General features: G+C 43.8%; 1 protein-coding gene across 3 annotated transcripts in view; it reads right to left on the bottom strand.

The window, feature by feature from the left end:
* Positions 1-23,445, bottom strand: part of LOC118016732 (protocadherin alpha-C2) — a 47,525-nt gene that overhangs the window by 6,349 nt on the left and 17,731 nt on the right. The window contains exon 4 of one of the 3 annotated variants that reach the window (XM_035014318.1): positions 20,316-23,027. The exons of the other annotated variants lie outside the window; for them this stretch is intronic. Coding sequence (XP_034870209.1) covers positions 22,969-23,027 — 59 coding nt within the window. The 3' untranslated portion in view covers positions 20,316-22,968. Of the gene's footprint in view, positions 1-20,315; positions 23,028-23,445 lie in introns of those variants that run through there. 3 annotated transcript variants of the gene reach the window in all.

Genomic DNA, 23,445 nt, shown 5'->3' with positions numbered 1-23,445 from the left:
AGTAATCCCAGTGGCCATGACATTGAAACCCTTTGACATCATAGTAGCGTTCTCGTATCTGACACTGCTCCTTCGGTGGAATCATGAAAAGTTCTGCCAGAGAAACTGTTAGTGTTTGATTGCAGTTTGGGATTCTCTACATCTGCTCTTTCCATCTCCTGACCTAGCACTTCCCTGCCTCTTCTAATTTGGCATCCGTAAGCACTACTTTTATAACAGTGCTCATGTCAAGCCCACTAATCATGTTATTGTCAAAGCCAGTGGTCACAATTTAGTCTGTGCTGTCGTGAACCCCTCAGCGGCATTTGTCAGTCCCTTCTGGAGACACTGGGTTTTACGAGTTCCCTGTCCTGACCTTTCTCTGTTGGCCCTAGACCTTCTTCTCTTCTTTCTCTTCACTCCTGTCGAGATCTCAGCCATGTCCATGGGCATCCGCACTGTCCAAATATGCTGATGAGACACAGATTTCTATCTATCTAGAGCCCCTCTTATCCCTCTGTGCTCCAGTCTCATGTCTCCAAATGCCTATCCCATATCTCCTCTGGAAAGCCTCATGGAGCATCTCAAGCGGAAGGAACTCCTGATTCCTCTCATCTAGTCTTTTCTACATCTCTCCAGTCTCAATAACTGGTACTCCACTCACCTTAATGCTCCAGCCAGCAACTTCAGAGCCATTCTCCATATATCATCCATCGATACCTGTCGTTCCTGCCTCCTAAATACACCTTGACTTTGTCCTCTTCTCCCCGTTTGAACTGTCACTATCTTTTTCCTAAGAACACCATTATCCCGAATGTGAATTACAGCAAGAGCCCCTCGTTCAGTCTTCCCTCCAGCCCTCCACCCAGGAGCCAGAGTTCTCTTCACTCCTTAAGTCTTTCCTCCTTTTTAAAAAACTGAAGTATAACATACATACAGTAAAATCCTTCAAAAATAGAAACCAGATTACATCACTCCCTTGCTTAAAATTATTCAGAAGCTTTCTACTGCCTTAACAACAACAAAAAAGGGCAAACTCCTTAACATGGTGTATAAAGGCCTGCAATAATCTGATCTTTTTTATTCTCCAATCTCATCTACAAGTCTCCCTCTTACCACACGGGCCTTCTTTCAGTTCCTCAAACACCCCTTGGGATTGTTTTTGCCTCAAGTTCTGTACAGTTTCCTTTTGTCTAGAATGATCTCCCCTCCATTCTTAGCGTGACTCCTCATTCTTCAAGTCCGTGCTTAACTATAACTCCGCGGCAGAGGCCTTTTCTGACCCTCCTAGCCAAGCAGCGACCCCTTCGCCTCCATCTGACACTGTAACATTCACAGAGGCAGAAAACATATCTGTTTTATTCACCACGACACAGCCAACATCTAGCACAATTCCTGGTCCCTAACAGGTGTTTAATAAATACTTGCTAGGTGGATGAATGAAAAGACTGGTATGAGAAGTGGTAGCCACCCTGGCAGATCAGCAGCTCTCTGCTTATTGCACTTCTGCTGCCCTTAAAGACAGCGAAGTCACGTGTGGAAAGTGCTAAGCCTGATCGCCCGCTCGATGTGACAGCCCAAGAAGCTGAATCACATATGGGCAACTATATATGGCGCAGCTCTTGGGACCAGGAAGGCAGGTTAAGAATATTACAAATTTAGTCCAAGCACCAGCAAGCAGGAGGGAAACAAAGCAAGAACCTTTTTTCTCTCCCCCAAATCCCCTTCCCTACACCATGCTTCCCCTGGTGGAGCTTCATCTATAGCTCTTCGGACATAGGGCCATAGATGCTTTTCCTCCAGGACTAAGACTAATTTCTTTGAGCCATCTAAGATAAATCAGCACTTGAGTTCAGCCAGAACCTACCTGTTTACCTTTAAAATGCAGGCCCTGTCCCTGAGAGAATGGAAACAAGAGCAAGACTGGTATGCAAAAGCCTGGGATTTGGCATCTAGGAGAACTGGGTTTCAGTACCACTCCACAGTCCTTGAGTTGCTCTCACATAGCCCAGGATGGAAATTCTTTCCAACCACAGCCAGGACTCTGCGTGAGGCCTCAGGACTGTCATCTGGAGATGCCGAGCTCAGAGATATCTTTATCTTGCAGAATTAAAGGACATTAATGGCCCTGCCTGTTGGCCGACTGAGTCCCTCACAGCAGGACTGCTAAGAGTTAATGAGCTGCTTTTACATGTCATTGAGCTTCTCGGCCTTTGCTGGGAGTCTTGGTTGGTCTGACTCAGCCTTAAACTCCAAGAAGCAATCAGAGAGATCCATTCCGGTGCATCTCCCTCTTATCCAGTTTCTGCAGAGCAGAACGAAATCTGATTTGTCGAGTCTCTCACAGACCATGGTGACTCACCTGTTCTGGTTGATGTGTAAGCAAACATCTCTGGGGGCTCATTCAGGTGAAATAATAGCTTCAGGATCTGACAAACAACATTTACTGACCTCCTAATCTCCAGTACTAGAGACCCTTGGCTGGCTTTGCCTATAAAATGCTGGGACTTTGGGGGCTGAAGCAAGGAGAGACTCCCCTTTCAAGAAGATGAGAAAGGAAAAGACACCAGGACTAGTACCAGCAAATAGTCCATTAAGGGAATGTTTCCTCGTTTGGTGCTGCTTTCCTTCCCCCTCCTGTGACTTCCCACAAGTCCCTCTTCTCTGGTCCCAGGGGATTTAGCTCACTGGCAAGGACAAGACTGACAGGTAGTCAAGACTCTGTTAGAGCCCAGGAAGAGGACTTCGGGTACACATCAAGAAGGCGGGGGGCTGGATTCTTAGGCAGAGCCCTTTCCTGACATTCAGATTACAACCCAGTGGGATTTAAAAGCGTTAATAGCATATAATCATAATTACAGTAAATGGCTTTGCTTTTTTTTTTTTTTTTTTTTTGGTATTGGCTGATTTCTCCACCATAGGTAGGAATACATTTAAAAATCAGAACAACATACATATTTTTAAAAATGTGTATAGATCTGCAACTTAAAAAACTGCCCTCTGGAGGTAACTGGCCACTACACTTAATCCTATAAGCCACTTCAGACACCTCCCCCCTTAGGCACTGCCCAGGGTCTTTCTGGCAACATTCCCCCACTTTCCTCTTTTCTGCTAAAGGAACTCTGGCCAGAGTTTGCTTAGGGACTGGGAATGAGTGGGCTGGAGTCTGAGCCAATGTAGATGCTGGGGAAGGTCCTGAAAATGGTGAAGCAAATGCCAGACTTGTAAACTCACCCCCAACCCCTATTCTGAACTGCTCTGGACAATCAACTAAGACCAGCACAGCGTTTTTCTGATTTACACTGATCTTCCCTGAAAGAACAACACCAAGTTATTTTGACCAAGGATAGTGTTTTCAGAAAAGCTCTTGGAGGGGGCACAGGCTGGAGGATGCAGAAGAGTAACTGAATTCTCTTTTCCTCCATTCATCTTGCTTTGCTCTTCTGAACTTAAGAGCTTGCCCTGACTCTCTCACTTAATAGTACTAAGTCCTGGGCAGTTTACATGAATATTTCTGAACTACTAGGGTTTCCTCATCCATAAAATGGAGATGATCACCTTCCTGTCACACCACAAGATTATGGTTGTATTTTACATTTACTGGGATCTTCCTATGTGCGTGGCACTGGGCTAAGCAGATCTGCATGCAATAAAATTTTTGCTCCTCACAAGAACCATAGGAAGTAAATATTGCCAATATCCGTGTCTGTTTTATAGATATATCTTTTTTTTATAAATGAAGAAACGAAGGACCAATGGTCTTGAGGTTACTAACTGGCAGAGCCTAGGACCGGATGGAATCTAGGCAGCCTCACTCCACCCCATCCTGAGCTGTATATGAAGACCCTTGGATAACCCTGAAGCATTATACAAATGTAGCAATTACTTTGATTCTATTTGTTTTGCCATCATTCGGGAGACAGAGATGCAGGCAGGAACCTCTAAGCTAGAATCAGCAGAAAGGAGTGGAGGCTGGGGGAGGGGCACGGATGCAGGAGTGACAAGCTCAGGAAAATCGCAGCCCATTCTGCAGGTTTCAGCCTTCCTCTTCCCTCCCCATTCATCCCTTTGTTGCCGTCTTTGGGATTTTGGTCCTAAAGTTAATAAAGAGCTTCCAGAAAACCCATTATTTTGATTAAAGCCCAGGCTATCTTGCCAGACAGCACTCTGGAGCCTGCCTCCCGCCCACTCTGCTAGGTCAGTGCAGCCAGCAAAGGCTATTAAATGATTCCAGCCATTTCCGGCCCAGCCAGACAGCTCCCCTGGATTGCTCGGGCTCTGGCTCGGGCGGCCGCTGCTGCCTCTGGCTGCCCAGGGGGGAAGCCAGAGCACAGATGGTTCTGCGGCTTCTGGGTTTGCAGGTGAACATCCAGGCTTTCTGTGTAGGGACACCCTGCTTCTCCCCCTCCTTGACTCCTCTCCACACCCGAGCCAGCCACTGCAGCTCAAGCAGCTCCGGATTGGTTTGTACCCTCCTGGTTTTGAGCAACCATTTCATGCGTGTCTCTCTCTCAGTCGTGTGTGTGTGTGTGTGTGTGTGTGCGCGCGTGCGTGTGTAGCAGAACTTGGCAGATTGTAGAATCATACACGCTCAGCCTGAGCAAAAGGCAAAACCCATCCACCACCAAACCTGTGGAAAGACCAGGCTGTACAGCATCCCTGCCTCCTTCCCCACCCCCATCCTACCATCTGTGGGGCTTGTGGGCTGCTTGAACAAGCTCCGCCTCCTCTTGCTCACTCAGCCTTTATGAATCAGGCAATGTTAATCTGAGTAATTACAGCCCACAAATCACAGGACAACTGCAGTCTGCAACCCAAATCCTGTCCAGGATCAGAGAGAGGGGGAGAAAGCTCAAGCCACCTGGGCTAGCATTTCCACCATTTCCTCATGCTTCTTAGATCTTCAAATGACAGTGGAGAGATTTTTCCATGGAAACAAGACAATGTACAAAGATACTGCCTGTTCTCTAAGACATTAGGCTCTGTAATCAGAATAGTAGGTTTAAATATGGCTATACCATATAAATTATGTGATGTTTAGCAAATCATTTAATATCTCAGTTTTCATGTGAAAAGGAGATAATATATCTCTTTATATATTTATATATGTATATATATGTATGTATACTTATATATGGAAACTCATATATATATATCCCTTATATACACACATACACACACACATATATGTATTTAGAAAAGGGTTTCCATATTATAGGTAAGGAAACTGAAAGCGTAATTTACAGCAAGGTGATTTGCCCTAAATCACACAGGGTTTGGTAATAAAGCTGAAAAATTCTTGCACGGATTCCCCAGCTCAGTAATCGATGTGTTATTATTATTTTAATTCTGTGAAGCCTTGACGATGAGGGAGGAGAGAGAGTTGAGCTCATTCACAGACCTAGCATTCTGACCCCTAGAGTAGCTGGGAGGGGGTGGTATGAGTGTAATGGGAGACAGGCTGATCTGAATCCACTCCCCAGGGGCTGCTACTCCCGGGTGTTCCGCCTCCTTTGGGGGTGGGGGTGGGAGGGTCTGCGTGATCTGGAAGGAGATTTTGTGGCTATTTGTTGCCTCGGGCCACAGCTGGGCTAATTTTCAGTAATCTTGGAGCGGAAGAGATAAATACAGTGGCATATTTTTAAAGCCACAGCTCTTGCTTTGTGCCCAAAATAACTCTACCATTTCTAGGTTAAGAGTATAAAGACATCATGTGCTGTGAACCCAGATTCAAAAACTGGAATGGCTGGTTTTAAATCTTCCAAGCTCTCCATAGTCAGCTACACACACACACAAAATTCTTTCCATGACCCCCTAACCCAGCAGGGCTCAAACTACAAGGTTTTCTGTACCTTATTCCTGGTTGCTAGAATCCGCCACAGTCCAAAGGGCAATTTCCCCTTATAGCCTTCTTCTTAAATTGCCCCCAGCCTCAGCAGGCTGTTAAAACCTAGAGGTAGCAGAAGGCTTAAAATGAAGGTTTGGGGGACACACACACAGATTGGAGTTGGAATCTCAGCTTTATCACTTATTTGTTGTGCAACCTTAAGCGAGTCACTTGGCCTCTCAGCCCGCATTCTTTCATATGTAAAATAGAGATAACAATATCCATCTAATGGGACTTCCACTGCCTCTACTGTGCGCTTTAAGAAGACACAATGGTCGTAAATCACACAGAACAATGCCTGGCATGCAGAAAAGGAAATAGGTATTACTACAATGTAGCATTCCTCTGAGGAACTGGACTCCCCACAGACCTCTGCACCAACAATTTATTCTTAGATGCAGTACTTCCAGGAACTCTCTTTTCCAGAGGCCCTCTTCCCATCTGGCTCTGCCCCTCCCAGGGATCATTAAAGAAGTCTAGCTGTGAAGTTTTCCAACTTAGAACTGGTTGCTGGGTAGGGAGCCATTCTCCAGAGCCCTCGGAGGCTGGCGGGAAGGAGGCAGCTTGGAGGCAGTGGACCACCCAACGGATGAGGCATCAAAAGCCTTGGGTTCAAATTGCAGCTCTACCATTCTGCTTTCCACTCTTTTCAACTATCCCAACTTGTGGTTTCTTTACCCGTAACATGGATACAGTAGCCACCTCCGAGAGGCACGGTTATGCAACTAAACATCTTTATTATGGACAATAAATAAGACATTGTGCTAGGAGGAACTAGGGACAGGGATATGAATAATATTAGGACACTGAGCCCTGCTCTCAAAGAGTTAAAGCGCAGAAAAAGGCAAATGAATAAATACAATATTGTTTTAAGTGAAAGGGGACTTCCACTGCCTCTACCGTGACCTCAGTCGGTACTTTCTGATTAAGTTCTTCCTTCCAGCTTATCTTTCCCAGTGGTCAAAGCGGCCGTGATGGAACTGTAACTGCCCCCTCAAGCATTAACTAAGGCCCTGACTCCAGTTAGACCCTGCGTGATTGACCCCAACACAGTGAGCCACCTGACCTTTATTGCCCAGCACATGTACCCACCGACCTTTGTCCCACTGGAGACGGCAGCATTTTGGAGACAGTCTTTGAGACACTAGTCCGTTGTCCTCCCGGAAATAAATTCCTTTCTGGTTTCCCCACCCCTCGTCTCTCTGCCTTTGGATTTTGTCAGCAGCGAGTGACGAACCTGGTCTGTTTGGGACCCCCAGGGCCGGGTGCTCCTGTACCCTTGGGCCCCAGGTGATAAACGAATTTTTTTTTTAAGATTTTATTTTTAAGTAATCTCTACACCCAACATGGGGCTTGAACTCATAACCCCGAGATAAGAGTTGCATGCTCTTTCAACTGGGCCAGCCAGGCACCCCTGAATGTTTTTTGCTTATTAAAAAAAAGTAGGTTTTCAAAAAGCAAAATAAGGAATAAACAAGGTAGAGAAACTTTGGCAAAGAGATGACGTTAAACTTTCTAGAGACAGTTAAGAGCACTAGCTCAGAAGTTAAAGAACCCTGTTTCAGATCTTGTCCCCACCACTTAACTAGACAGATACATCGGGACCTTACTGAACCCTAGGTACCTCAATTTCCTAGCCATTAAAATGGGTATAATAATAGACTTATCTCTGGGGGTGGTTATACAGAGTAAAGGGGATATTACATGTAAAGTACTTAGAACAGTCCCTGGCTTAAGTAAACAAAACAGCTTAAGTGATCAATATGGGTAAGCTATTACCATTTTTATTCACAAGCAAATTATCTCATATTTCTGCTCCAGTATTCTCAAGCCTGAGGGCTAAATCCCTTGCTGGTGGGATCATTAACTTAAGTGATATAGTGACATACAGTACTAGCTAGGGGTGAAGGTCAGAGGGAAGTGTAAAACAAATGCAGTCCAATCCTAGATAGGAGCATGCCAAGTAACCCAGTAACCACACTTCTGTAGTGCCTAAGATATATGTATAAGAATGTACATTGCTTTGTTTAAAAAACATGGATACCAATAAGAAACTGGATAAATAAATAATATAGGCATACAACACAGTATGTCCTTATTTAAAAAAAATGAGGTGGGTCTATACGGACTGACTCGAAAAGGTGCTTGTTAAAAAACAGCTATATATTGGTATGTGTAACATCTCATTTTGCTTTTTGAAAACCTACTTTTTTTTAATAAGCAAAAAACATTCAGGGGCGCCTGGCTGGCTCAGTTGAATTATGTGATTAAAAATTATTTTGAGGGCGGGGCGCCTGGGTTGTTAAGTTGTTAAGCGTCTGCTTTCGGCTCAGGTCATGGTCCCAGGGTCCTGGGATGGAGCCCTGCATTGGGCTACCTGCTCAGCGAGAAGCCTGCTTCTCCCTCTCCCACTCCCCCCGCTTGTGTTCCCTCTCTCGCTGTCTCTCTCTGTCAAATAAATAAATAAAATCTTAAAAAAAAAATTATTTTGAGGGTGCCTGGGTGGCTCAGTTGGTTAGGCAACTGCCTTCGGCTCAGGTCATGATCAAGTCCCGCATCAGGCTCTCTGCTGGGCAGGGCATCTGCTTCTCCCTCTGATCCTCCCCCCCTCATGCTCGCACTCTCTCCCTCTCTCTCATTCTTTCTCTCAAATAAATAAATAAATAAAATGTTTAGAAAAATTATTTTGAAAAATATTTGGAAGAGCGAATCCTAGTGTAAACGATGGACTCTGGGTGATAGTGCATGTCCTCGTAGGTTCATCGAATGTAACAAATGCACACCGTGGTGCTGGATAGCAATAGTGGGGAATGCTGTGCGGGTGTGGGGATGGGGCCGGATGGGGACTCTCTGTACTTTCCACTCAATTTTTCTGTTGAACCTAAAACTGCTCGAAAAAATTGAGTCTGTTAACTTAAAAAAATATTTTGAGGACACACACAAAACTGTTACCAGTGGCTGCCTCACTGAAGGGAAGTGGGGTTAAGGGAAATGAATCTTTTCATGCAAATGATGCTGTATTGTTTAATATTCATATCAACAATATAATTACATGTTGTTTTATTATACAGTACTTTGAATTTTATATTTATAAAAAAGCTGGGGGAGGGGCGCCTGGGTGGCTCAGTCATTGAGCATCTGCCTTCAGCTCAGGTCGTGGTCCCCGAGTCCTGGGATTGAGCCCCACATCCGGCTCCCTGCTCAGTGGGGAGCCTGCTTCTCCCTCTGCTCCTCACCCCACTCTCATCCTCTCTCTCACTCTCTCTCTCTCAAATAAATAGATAAAATCTTTAAAAAAAAAAAAAAAAAAAGCTGGGAGATACACACTAAACTATCGGTAGTGGTTATTTCCTGGGAGCATGACTAGAGATGGGAGGTAAGGTACTAGTCATTTTACTGTAGTTTTGTACAGATTTAATTTGTCACAATTTTTGGCCTTTTATAATTAAATGAGAGAGAGATTAAAAAGATGACTAGCCCAGCCCCTACTTAATCAGCTGCAAATTCAAAAACTGGCTCAAAAACTAGCTGAAACAAAACATCGATGCCCTAGACAGTCTGGACCCAGGACCCGCTACATAACTTGCAGGGCCCATAAAAAATTCCTAAGTACTCAAAGATGGCAACAACATACTATTAAACCGAAGAGGTCTTTCTAGGCCCAAGGCCCCATGAAGCAGCCCGGCTGGACCCAAGAGCCCCCTCTGGGTCCCTCCTACGACAGGGACTCTTCCTACAGCTTTCACGCTGCCTGCCCCACCTGAAACTGGGAGGCACAGTCCTTTCACCCAACAGTAAACCTGCTTCTAGGTGGGTCTGGTTGGGTTTTCAAACTTTTCATCTCTACCCTTCCCCCTCACTTGGTTGCAATCTGCGCTTCTTAAAATCTGGCAGCAATCCCAGGCCGTGTTGCTGTGTCACTTTTCAGCCTTGAGCAACCATTTCTAGCCAAGCAGTGATCTCCCTGCACGGAGGGTATAAAATGGAGGTGCCCTCAGAATGTTACAGGAGAAGGAGGGCAAGAGAAGGAGTACCATCTGGGAAAAACCCTCTCCACCATCACTACCCCCCGACCTTGCACTTCCTATCCCATTTCATTTAATTTAGCAAAACCATTTTGAATCCTGTTTACTGTGTGCCAGGCATTGTGCTAAGTGCCAGGAATATTAATTGAGTAAACATTTTTTGAATGTTTACCATGAGCTAAGGATGGCACTAAGCATTCTGCGTGCACTGTTTCATTTAATCCTTACAGCAGCAAAAGGTCTTTCCTCTTTTACACACTAATAAATCTGAGGCACAATGACTGAGCGGTACAACAGGGACCTGAGGCACTCTGCAATGTTGTGCTGCCTCCCTTAAGAAGCAAACCAAGGCAAAATTTAAACAAACCTAGCCTCCCTCTCCACATTTTCTCAGACAAGATCAGATCAAGTCCACCCGCATTAGCTCAGAACATTTCCAAGGCCAGTCCTTTTTACAAAAATGCTGTCATCACCTCCCTTTTGGTTCCACATTTCTAGACAGTTTCCAATCCTACTAGAAATGAAAAAGAAATTTAGGATACAAAATCAATATACAGAAATCTGTTGCATTTCTGTACACTAATAATGAAGTAGCAGAAAGAGAAATTAAGAAAACAGTCCCATCCCTTTTACAGTTGCACCAAAACAAAACAGAAAAACCTGCAAACCGCTAGGAATAAACTTAACCAAGGAGTCAAAAGACCTGTACTCTGAAAACTTTAAGACACTGATGAATGAAATTGAAGATGACACAAACAAATGGAAAGATATTCCATGCTCATGGATTGGGAGAAAAAATATTTTTAAAATGTCCATACTACCCAAAGCCATCTACAGATTTAATGCAATCTCTATCAAAATACCAGCAGTATTCTGTTTTTTTTGTTTGTTTGTTTTTGTTTTTAAGGTTTTCTGTATTTATTTGATAGAGAGAGAGAGCACAAGCAGGGGGAGTGGCAGGCAGAGGAGAAGGAGAAGCAGGCTCCCTGCTGAGCAGGACCCTGAGATCATGACCTGAGCCAAAGGGAGATGCTTAAGTGACAGAGTCACCCAGGTGCCCCTACCAAGCAGCATTCTTCACAGAACTAGAATAATCCTAAAATTTGGGACCACAAAGGACCCTGAATAGCCAAAGCAATCTTGAAAAAAAGAACAAAACTGGAGGCGCCATAATCACAGATTTCAAGATACACTACACAAAGATGTAGTAATCAAAACAGTATGGTATTGACACATAGACCAATGGAACACATAGATCAATGGAACAAAATAGAGAGCCCAGAAATAAACCCATGATTATATGGTCAATTAATCTTTGACAGAAGAGGTGAGATTGTGCAATGGAAAAAAGACCATCTCTTCAACAAATGGTATTGGGAAAACTGGACAGCTACATGCAAAAGAATGAAAATGGATCACTTGCTTACACCATACACAAAAATAAATTCAAAATGGATTAGGGACCTAAAGGTGAGAACTGAAACCATAAAAATCCTAGAAGAGAACACGGGCAGTAATTTCTCTGACATCAGCCATAGCAACATTTTTCTACATATGTCTCCTGAGGCAAGAAAAACAAAAGCAAAAATAAACTATTGGGACTACATCAAAATAAAAAGCTTCTGTATAGCAAAGGAAACAACCAGCAAAACTAAAAGGCAACCTACTGTATGGGAGAAGATATCTGCAAATGATAGCCGATAAAGGGTTAGTATCCAAAATATATAAAGAATTTATACAACTCAACACCCAAAACCCAAATAATCCAATTTAAAAATGGGCAGAAGACATGGACAGACATTTCTCCAAAGAAGACATTCAGATGGCTAACAGACACATGAAAAGATGCTCAACATCACTCATCATCAGGGAAATGCAAGTCAAAACGACAATGAGATATCACTTCACACCTGTCGGAATGGCTAATATCAAGAACACAAGAAATAACAAGTGTTGGCAAGGATGTGGAAAAAAAGGAAGCCTCATGCACTGTTGGTGGGAACGAAAACTGGTGTGGCCACTGTGGAAAACAGTATGGAGATTCCTCAAAAAATTAAAAATAGAATTACCATTTGATCCAGTAATTCTACTCCTAGGTATTTACCCAAATACAAAAACACTAATTCAAAAAGATATAGGTACCCCTATGTTTACTGCAGCATTATTTACAGTAGCCAAATTATGGAAGCAACCGAGTGTCCATCACCAGATGAATGGATAAAGAAGACATAAAATTTTTTTTTAAAAAGATGTGGTATATGGGGTGCCTGGCTGGCTCAGTTGGTTGAGGGTCTGCCTTTGGTTCAGGTCATGATCCCAGGGTCCTGGGATGGAGCCCCGAGTTGGGCTCCCTACTCAGCAGGGAGTCTGCTTCTCCCTCTGCCTCTCCACCCCCTGGCTTGTGCTCTCTCTCTCTCTTGCTCAAATAAAAAAAATAAAATCTTAAAAAAAAAAAAAAAGAAATGGTATATATGTACAATGGAATATTACTCCGCTATAAAAAAGAATGTCATCTTGCCATTTGCAACATGGATGGATCTAGAGGGTAATAATGCTAAGTGAAATAAGTCAGAGAAAGACAAATACCATATGCTTTCACTCATATGTGGAATTTAAGAAACAGAAAAAAGAAAAAAAGAAAAAGAGACAAAATAACAGACTCAATTATAGAGAACAAACTGATGGTTACCAGAGGGAAGGTAGGTTGGGGGATGGGAGAACTAGGTGATGGGGTATTAAGAGTATAATTATCATGATGCTAAATAATGTGTAGAATTGCTGAATCACTATATTATACACCTGGAACTAATATAACACTGTATGTTAACTATACTGGAATTTAAAGTTTCCAGTCCTTGGTTTAGGTGGGGAAAAACACTAAGTTGATAGTTCATGAGCTTGTCCTGACATATTATAGGATGATTTCTGAAGATTCAGCAGAGGTAAAGGGGCTCAGTAGAGCTTCTTTTCTTAAAAAACCAACCAACCAACCTTCTGGTGGCTCTCCACTGTCAACAGATGAAACTTCAAGATGTTTAGCAGGATTTTGAAGGCCCTACAAAATCTAATTCTTTTTTTTTTAAGATTTTTTATTTATTTATTTGAGAGAGAGCGAGCACATGAGAGGGGGGAGGGTCAGAGGGAGAAGCAGACTCCCTGCCGAGCAGGGAGCCCGATGCGGGACTCGATCCAGGGACTCCAGGATCATGACCTGAGCCGAAGGCAGTCGCTTAACCAACTGAGCCACCCAGGCGCCCCAAAATCTAATTCTTGTCTACCTTTCTGATCTCATTTCCCAACAGTCCTTTATCCCTTCCACCCACCAAGTGTACTCATTCTATTCACCTAGATTATGCATTTCTGATTTTTGTTGTTTTGTTATTGTTGTGTTGTTTTGGGGGGTTTTTTTGATTGGTTGGTTGGTTTGTTTTCTAGAGAGAGAAAGAGCGCATGCATGCAGACCCTGACATAGGGCTTGATCTCATGACCCTGAGATCATGACCTGAGCTGAAATCAAGAGTCAGATGCTAAACCGACTGAGCCACCCTGATTTTTGGTGGTTTTTTTTTTTTACAGGTATTGTTCACTTTGTCCAGAACTCTCTCTCTTCCATTCCATATCCTACATACCATCCTTCACTACCCAGTATTAAATGTCACAGTCTCTGAGATGGTCCCCTAAATCCCCAATTCCATCTTCTGGGTTTCCACAACATCCAGCATTCATGGTTGCTGAAAGAGGGTTTAGGACCCATGAAAACAATTCTGGGGGCCCTCTCAGGAAAGGTGGACCAGCTTATCACATTTACATGTAGTTTGTACTGATTACAATGTAGGTAGACTCTGGGTCCCATTCTGGACTGATAGGCCCTGGTGGTTTGTCCCGGCTTCCTTCCTCCTCATTGGCCCTGCCTGTGCATGGCACTATCATGGTCCTTATCACATGATATTGTAATATTTCTACCTTATTTCCTTACATTTCTATCTTCCCCCACTAAAGTATGAGGACAGGACTGTGTTACTAGATAGGCTAACTTTAAATAGGTGCTTAATGTTTGTTTAATGACTATACAGAGTGTTCTAACCAAATTCTGTATTAAAGCCAAGCCAAGGAAAGTACTGTTGAATAGGATACTCTAATACTTCACACGTGTGTGTGAGAGAGAGAGAGAGAGAGAGAGAGACAGACAGACAGACAGACAGAATGAATGAATGAACAGGGAATTTAAAAGAGAATGCTGGTGGTGGTGAATGGTGGAGTTCTAGGAACCTGCCTGTGAGGTGGGTTTTGTGAGGAGGATCTTTCTAGTGCTCCTCAAATTACAACCATTTAAAGGGTTAGTATCCTAAATGCAGGGTTGCAACCTTGAGTGAGAGAAGACAAAGAAGTAATTTAGATCTCTAAATCCTTAGATTTACAGAGAGCTCATTCTTACTAAAGAAATTTTCCCAAAGCAAATATTAGAATCAATTTATACTTGGTCCAACAGTGGGAAACTGACATGGTACTGATGACTGAAACACAACCCCACTCACTGCAGGCTGCACGGACAACAGCTGGATTAACATCTTGGTGATGCAATCCCCTGTAGAGGGGATGCTGGCTTCCAAGGAGGTTCTTTCATGGGTCTCATGCCTAATCACTGTCAGAGGCATGGGGAGTGATCTGATCTCCAGTCAGAGCTGCTGAGGATGCTGAGAGGCTCTAGGCTTTGGAGGTATTTAGTTTGTTTGGATCTCAAGGAGGTAGCTAGTATGAGAATAGGTCTTTTATGCAAAACGCTCCTAAAAAACACACAAACAAATCCTGTGTCCTGTGTATCCACAGACCTAACCCCTGTCCCTGAGACAGGACGTCACACTCAGGAAAAGCATGTGAATACTGGCTGAAGTATCTCCTCCTCCGAACTGCCCACAACCCCCAACACACACATGCACACCAATCAGGCTCTGTACTTTCTTCTTCAGGGAAGTCCTGAATACATGTTTCAATCTGTTTTCACCCAGACACAGATGCTAGATGCATACACAGGGCAGGCAATATGCACTGTCCCTATCTCCTGGCCTCACCCCAGGGACAGTGACTTTTCCACTGGCTACCATGCCCTTTAACTGACTCCTTCCAGATCAGGCTGTGGGTGATCTGAAGAGTTCCTGTCCTCTCCTGTCTGGTCTCTAACTCTTGGGAAAATACTCTCAGGCCTGGGGCAGAACAATATCTCTAAGCCTTTAACATAACAATGTACCATCTTCCTCCTGTCTCCCCATTTTCACCTCTGCCCATAGAAAAGAGACACCCAGCAACCAATACTTTCATCCTTAGGCAATGGGCTAGGAAGGGGGCTCTCACCTTTAGCTCCATTTCCATACTTACTCTTCCCAGGAAGAAAAAGTTATCTGTCCAGCTGGGGAGATTACCATAAATCATATTTCAAATGGATCATGCTTTTTTGATTGGGGAAAGTTAGCACTAACAGTCACTGTTTTTTCATAATATACCTCTCCTCTGACTCTTTTCCACTCTCTGCTCTAGCTCTGTTTGGTAATCAAACCAGGATAGTTTCCCCTCCTCACCAAGGGAGTGGTCTGCCATTCTTGATTTTCCTCCCTTGTATTTGGGAGGTAGAGGCCCTGCCATATTCTCCAGACCATCTTTACCAATAATAAATCTGATTCTGAACTTTGATTCCTTGGTTGGCTCCTTGTATCTATTCTTAATTAGTTAAGACTTAGAGGGAAAGAAAGGTGATTAATTAGTCTCCAGCAAAGTTCTGACAATTAATAATAGCCTTCAAAGCTGTGTAAAGTCTGGTCCACACTGGACTCTCTTTACATCTCTTCATGGTCCTAATATGCACTTTATTTTACTTTCACCTCTACTGAAGTTTACAACACACAGATGCACACAGCCACGTCTGCCTGAACATGAAAGACCCTGTGGTAGGCAGATAATGGTCCCCCAAAGACGCCAATATCCTAATTTCTGAAACCTGCGAATGTTATGTTACATGACAAAAGGGACTTTGCAGATGTGACTTAACTGAGGATGTTGAGACAGATTATCCTGGATTATCCAAGTAGGCCCAATGTAATCACCAGGGTCCTTATAAGGGGAAGAGGGAGGCAGGAAAATCACAGTCAGAGAGAGATTTGCAGATGCTATCCTGTTGGCTTGGAAGATGAAGAATCCAGGAGCCCAGAAATGCAGGCAGCCTCTAAAAGCTGGAAAGACAAGGAAAGAGACCCTCCCCTAGAACCTCCAGAAGGAATGGAACCCTGCTGACATCTTGATTTTAGTGCAGGGAAACCCGTTTTGGACTTCTGATTTCCAGAACTATGAGATAATAAAGTTGTATTGGTTTAAGCCACCTAGTTTACGGTAATTTGCTACAGCAGCCCCGGGAAACTAATACAGATTTTGGTACCTGGAGGTGGGGTCCTGCTATTAGAAATAACTAAAAATGTTGATGTGGCTTTGGAATTGGGCAATGGTCAGAGATTGAAAGAATTCTAAGAAGCATGAGATCAATTGCCTAACTTACTTTGAACAGACTCTTAGTAGAAAAGTAGCTACTAAGACTCTGCTAGAGAGGACTCAGAAAGACATGAGAAATGTTAGAGAAAACATACCATCATCTTAAGGAATACCTAAATGATCACGAACAGACTGTTAGTAGAAATAGGACATTAAAGAGCCTGTCAGTGACAGCTCTAAGGCAAATGAGAAACAGGTTATTGGAAACTGAAGGAAAGTGGATACTTGTTATATAGTAACAGGAATCCACCTTGATTTCAGCCCAGTAAAACTTCTGACCTCCAGGGGCACCTGGGTGGCTCAGTCGGTTAAGCAGCTGACTTCTGCTCAGGTCATGATCCTGGGGTCCTGGGATCAAGCCCCACGTCCGGCTCCCTGCTCAGTGGAGAGCCTGCTTCTTCCTCTCCCTCTGCCTGCCACTCTGCCTACTTGTGCTCTCTCTCTGTCTCTCTGTCAGATAAATAAATAAAATCTTTAAAAAGAAAGAAAAAACTTCTGACCTCCAGAACTGTACAATAGTAAATTTGCATTGCTTTAAGCCATGAAGTTTGTGGTAACTTGTTATAATAGTAATGAGAAACTAATACAGACCCCACAATCAGCCTGGAACTCAGACAATGAATAGTCCTCTCCAAGTTACCAAAATATTCCCTTCATCTGGCATGTAGGACAAAGTATCAGTAGTGTGTTAGTTAAGAGCACAGGGTTCACCAGCAGGCAGACATGGGTCCAAATATTGCCTTTGCCATTGTATTCATTAATGAGTCATCAGATATTAAGCATCACTGTGTGCTAGACACCTTGCTCGACATTGGGAATAAAACAGTGAGCAAAAAACACTAAATGTGTAGATGTATGGAAGTCACTTAATTCCTATGAGTCTCAATTTCCCTATCTAAAACATGGGAATAACAATGTGTTTCTCTCCTGTTTAAGTATGCAATGCATATAAAGTGTTATCATAGTTTTAATACATAGTAATTCATTAAGTCTTCCTTTCTCTTGTTCTAAAAGACTGTTTTACAACAACAGGGGGCAACAGCACAGGATTTAAAGACTCTGAAACTTCAACAACAAAGACCCTCTCATCAACATACATACTTCCTTGCTAATAGGTATGTGTATCCCATGGCTCATCATCAAACACAAAGCCAATATCATAGGCTCAAAGGTGTCCACCTCAGGGCTGTCTACGTACCTGGTGATACTCTTTTGCCCCCAAAACTCTCTGACATGCAATTTGGTGTGCATGATGTAATGTAAATCATCCATTCACACAGGCTGAGGCTTTTAGCCTTGCTACAAATTTTGAGTAATCCTAGATGATTATGGGAACAGAGATGTGACACATGTGTTTTGGGTAAGACAGCACCTATAGGGCAGAATCAAAAAACATAAAAGAGAAGACTTGGGAAGTGTCACCTCACTACTCAGCCTGGCACATGATGCTGACACGGGATTGGTCAATGTTGGAAGTAAGCACAAACTGGCAGGCTTTCTTGGACTGTCAACAACAAACTTGTTTGTTCAGACTTTCTTCATTTTTTAAGTTTGTTTGGGTTGTTTTACATTCACTGGCAGCTGTAATCTAGAGGCCCAGGTACACTGTTTGGGATTCAGCAGTCAAGAGCCACAACTCTAGTAACAATAAGCTTCTCATCATCCCTGTTTTCTTGCAGATACAAATTTAGTTCCTAAAAATTGCCTTTTTATACCCTAACCTTCTAGAGTTACACTTGTGAGTCTGACTTCTATAAAGCTCTTAATTTCCTGTTTCCATACTGATACAAACATCCTTTTAAAAATTTTATTAAGTTTTAATTTTAATTCCAGTATAGTTAACACACGGTGTTATACTAGTTTCAGGTGTAGCCCTTTCCCCCTTTATTTCTTTTGGTATTGCCATCCTCAGGACTGTCTTCTCCCATCCTTCACCTAGCCCACTCCCCTGGAGATAGACCATTCCAGGCAGGGTTACTGCTGAGGAAACTCTTAGTCTCATTGAGATAAGAGTGGAATGGCATTGATCTCTGCTTCCTCTCCTTTCTTTTTTTTTAAAGATTTTATTTATTTATTTGAGAGAGAGTGAGCAAGAGAGACAGCATGAGCAGGGGCAGAGGGGGAGGGAGAAGCAGACACACTGCTGAGCAGGGAGCCCAGTGTGGGGCTCAATCCCCAGGACCTTGGGATCATGGCCTGAGCCGAAGGCAGACGCTTAACGGAATGAGCCACCCAGGCACCCTCCCTCTCCTTTTTTGACTGTGGGTAACGAGCTCTAAGTGTAGAGACAGAAGACGCTCCTCTCCAGTCCACATGCTCAAGTCCAGGTCTCCCGGCAATGAACTCTCTTATGGCCCCTTCCCAGGGGCCCTTAGGCTCTAGCCAGTGCTTGACCTAAATATGTTTCTCCAAATTAGGTAATGACCTTTTCAACTCAAAGTTGACTGCCTCTGTGAAAATGAACATTTCAAGTTCTTTTGGAATCTGGGCTGAGTTTCTCTGAAAATATTTGTAATTAAAGACCCTTGTTGGGGTGCCTAGGTGGCTCAGTTGGTTAAGCGACTGCCTTCGGCTCAGGTCATGATCCTGGAGTCCCGGGATCGAGTCCCGCATCGGGCTCCCTGCTCAGCAGGAAGTCTGCTTCTCCCTCTGACCCTCCCCCCTCTCATGTGCTCTCTCTCTCTCATTCTCTCTCTCAAATAAATAAATAAAATCTTAAAAAAAAAAAAAAAAGACCCTTGCTATTGCTGGGGACAGGCTTTCATTTCTATTTTACTAGAATTAGTGAGGCTTCAGGAAATGCTTGCTAGAGCTGCAAGCTTAAAGTAATTATAAGCCATTACCTCTCTTCTGCCCTCAACCCAGGTTATAAGTAGGTACTTTTTGTCTAAGCACCTCTCAGGAAGGAGCTCTGAGCCCACCAATTCCAAACAATCCAAGCCATCTTTCCTCCAGAATGAAGTACAGACTCTCACTTCTACTTTGTCACAGGGCTCTCAGGCTACACAGGTAACCTGTCATCTTTGAGCCAAGTCACGTGGCAGACTTGGTAACCGCTGCCCTTCCTTGATCCTTTGAGACACTAGAATCTTCCCGGTAGAAACCTGAATTTCCCTTTTGATAAGGGGTTTAAAAATTTAGCTACAAACTATGGTGTACAGATAAAACTAGGAGAGAAGGTAATTTGGAAAATCCATTGTCCCATGCAATACTCCTAAACAAAAGAAGGATAAAAGTGTATTATTTTCCTAAGACAGTATTCAAAAGTTGTTTCTCATGATGAAGTTTTCAGGGGCCAGACTGTATACTCCAGTGACACATTAAATGGATCAATGATAACCTAAGGAACTATAATGAGTATCCATTTCCTGACCCTGCATGAGCTGCTTCTCTGCATCTGTGGGATTTGAAGGAAACTGGAGGCTAAGGGAACAATTCTTGCTACTCTTCTCCCCTCACTATACCCTCTAAAATGTATGCCCAGGAGCATACACTAGAGTGCAGATGGGACTTGATTTTCAGGAAGCATATGAACTCTGTTTTGGGCCACTTTTAAAGAAAAAAATTTATTTTATTTTGTATCATGTTTCCAACCCTGACTATATTCTGCCCAGAGCTAACCAATCCTGGAGAAAATGGTGTAGAAAAAAAATGAGAGCGGTGCAGGAAACACAGGGTGGAGGCAAAGAATGATCTCAGAATCAATTTATTAAACAAAAATGTTTAGGGATGCCTGGGTGGCGCATTTGGTTAAGTGTCTGCCTTGGGCTCGGGTCATGATCTCAGGGTCCTGGGATGGAGCCCTGCATCGGGCTCTCTGCTCAGCAGGGAGTCTGCTTCTCCCTCTCCCTCTGTGCTTGTGCTCTCTCTCTCTCGTTCTCTCTCTCTCAAATAAATAAAATAAAATAAAATAATAAATGGAAATGTTAATTTGGCGAAAACCAGAAAGTTTTCCTTCTAATTTTTTATTTACATGACCATTAAAAATAGACAGTGCAGGGTGTTCTTCTAAAGGAGGAGGCAAATGTGAATGAATAAAGCCAGCAAAGACTTTAGTTTCATTGCTTCTCCTAGGTAGAGGATTCTAATTCCCTCTTCCCACCCTGTCTTGCTCCCTCCCTTCCTCCAGGCCAGGTCAGAACACAAAACACAAGCTACACAGAGAACTCCAGCAGACATGATGAGACCCAAAGCCCCCAAAAGTAAAAGTGCACCTTACGAGGACTCACATTCCTCAGCTAGAGACCTCTCAACCAGGCTGGCACTCTGGCCCCAAGATGCAGGTGGGAGCGGAGGACGCCAAGGCCAATGTGCGAGCTGCCTCACATACACAGATCACGGATCTCATTTTTTTTCCTAATAAGGATCTGTACACACCTCCCAGGTCTGTGATTGCCATGACAACAGCCGAAGTTGAGGGTGAGCAGGTTAGTGGAACAGCAGGCTTTCTAAATTCTCAAACAAGGCCTGAGGCTGCACTCACTCAAGAAGTGGAAAAATTTGTGTTGGCAGTGCTCTTATATGGATTCCAAAAAAGACTCAAGGGTCATGGCTTCTTTCTGAGAAGAATCAGAGATGGAGACTACATGAAGCCCCTTCTTGGAAAGCTGATTTTGTCAGAGGTAGGAATCCCTAAAACAAATAAAAGCATGAATTCCCCGCCCCCATAAAACTAGGGCACATAAACTGTGTCCATCATCCACAGAATAAAGACATATGGCAAACCAGGGCAAAAAGAATCCCTCAGGGACATAAAAAAACAGGCGCGTTAAGAAAAATCTCTAGAACAGAGCCTTCCCACAGAGACTACTCAGAACAAATCAGACCTAAATTCTCAATGTGAAAGACAGACTCATACCTTGAAAAATCCCCAGAAATAGCTACCATCTACCAATCGTTATTCTCTAGGTTCTGTAACATGCGTGTATTATCTCATTTAATTCTTGTTACAACCTTACTAAGTGGACACTACTACTATCTTACAGAGAAACTAGGAATCAGAAAAGTTACATAAGGGACTTTGAACTGCACAGTGACAGAGATAGAATTCAAAGGAGGGTTACTCTGACCTGGAGCCTGAACTCTTAGTGATTCTTTCTCTGATACAGGAAAGGGTTCCTGCTTCCTGCAAGAATCATGAGTCGATGCCTTCCTCACACGACTTCTGAGCCTCCAAAGATATCGCACAACCTCAGGAATATTTACTCTTCATTCTACACCAGTTCTTAAATTTGGGGTACATTGGGATAACACGGAGGGCCTGTTAAAACACAGATTTCTGGGCCCCACTCTGAGAATTTCTGACTCAGTAGGAATTAGGGCAGCTGCTCCACGTACTATACTTTGCGAACCACTGTCTGGTCACTCTAAACTAAGGTCCCCTCCGCCTCCCTGCCTGAGTCATCCGGCCTGCCTAATTAATCTTCCATTTCCTAGGCCCCCAGCCCCTGGGGTCTTCCCTGACAAGCTACGGCGTTATCTTCGGCAGCGCGGTGTGTTTTGGAATTCCCTGAGCTCTTTTGAAAATAGTATCTCCCACTCCAAAAATAATCTGTTGCCTTAGGTAATGAAACGTAGAAAAGGGGACCCCTGGAAGAACCAGTAGGGAATAGCAAAGCAGCCTGGTGCACTGAAGCCTGACCGGCTCTCTCAAAGGCAGGGGCAGTCTTCTTATAACCTCTCAGGCTTCCCTCTAGGAACTGAGCACAAGAGGGCACTCATTAAAACCTCTTCAGAACATTCACACTGAGAAAGTGAGAGTTGCAAATGTGAATGACTGGCCCTTTAAAGCACCGCCCCCAACACATCCCTCCCTCTGAAGAAGAAGCTGTAACTGGATGCCGCGCTCTCCCTCCTCAGCCCATTTTCTTTCTCTGCTCGGTCTCATGGGAAGCTGCTCAAGAAGAAGCCCTTCGTCCGGGTCTGCTCACACAGAGGCGAGGCTGGAGAAGGGGGCCAGTAATCAGGATTAACTGATTTGATGCCTGACTTGTTTATCCTGCCAGGAACATCACCTGGTGATGTCCCCATTGATCCTTTCAGAGGGTGACATCTTATCCTAGGTTTTTGTGGACTGTGGAGAGAAATGAACAGTTTAGTGACAAAGCAAAAGAATGCATCCGTGGAGGAAAAACAACCGCAAGGGAGACATGTGAATGAGGACTGGTGCATAGCTGGGCCCTCTCTCTTCATGCCCGCCGGCTACAGCTCTTTTAAGAGTGAGAAGGTAGTGATTCATTGGGGGCGGGTCTCAGACACAAGTGTAAGGAGACCCAGGCAACAGGAGGAAGCCTTCTGGAAGCAACTGCACCTTCATCGGGAGGGAGCAACAGAATCAATGAAAGGCAGGCTCTTCTTGGGGCTGGAAACAACCAGGTTTCTTGAAGCATCTTCCTTTTCTTTGGGCAGAACGAATGAAGCCTCCTCATTCGATCCCCAGAAGGACAGCTGGGGTTGGGGGGTAGGGAGAGTGCCTGGACTGTGCAGATGTCACGATGATCCAGACAACCTTAGAGGGTGTGTCTCTGGGTCCAGAAATGAGAATTACTGAATTCTGGCCACCAGGTCATCAGCCAAGGCCACATCATAGATTGCACAAAACTCTTCCAGAAAAAAAAAAGAGTGAGAAAATTAGGCATTTATTAATATTATATGTCAAACACTATATTCAACTTTCTTTCTTCTTTAGTAATCATGGCAACTCACTAAGATGGGTGTTATCATTATACCCAGTTTATAGTTGGGGTAATTAGGAAAACAGGAATTTAAGCAATGTGCTTATTCAGCTGACTCCAAATCATAACCTTAATCCTTATGCCATATTCCCTAATGACAGCGCAGAACATATTTTGAGTCCTAAAACCTGAAAGTGTCAAAAGGACAGAGCAGAAGGCAGAGGGGCATCCTTTGAACTCTATGTCACCGGTGAGGAGGTGTGCTGAAAAGTATGGTTAGATCACCCATGGGCTACTTGCAAGATGGAAGCTCTGTCCAGCCCAGTCCGTGAGGACTGTGACTCAT

The sequence above is a fragment of the Mirounga leonina genome, unplaced genomic scaffold (assembly GCF_011800145.1).
Source record: "Mirounga leonina isolate KUSES-001 unplaced genomic scaffold, KU_Mleo_1.0 Mir_168, whole genome shotgun sequence".
NCBI classification, from domain to species: Eukaryota; Metazoa; Chordata; class Mammalia; order Carnivora; family Phocidae; genus Mirounga; species Mirounga leonina.
Note: the sequence above shows the minus strand (reverse complement) of the source record. Positions and strands in the feature narration are given on the sequence as shown.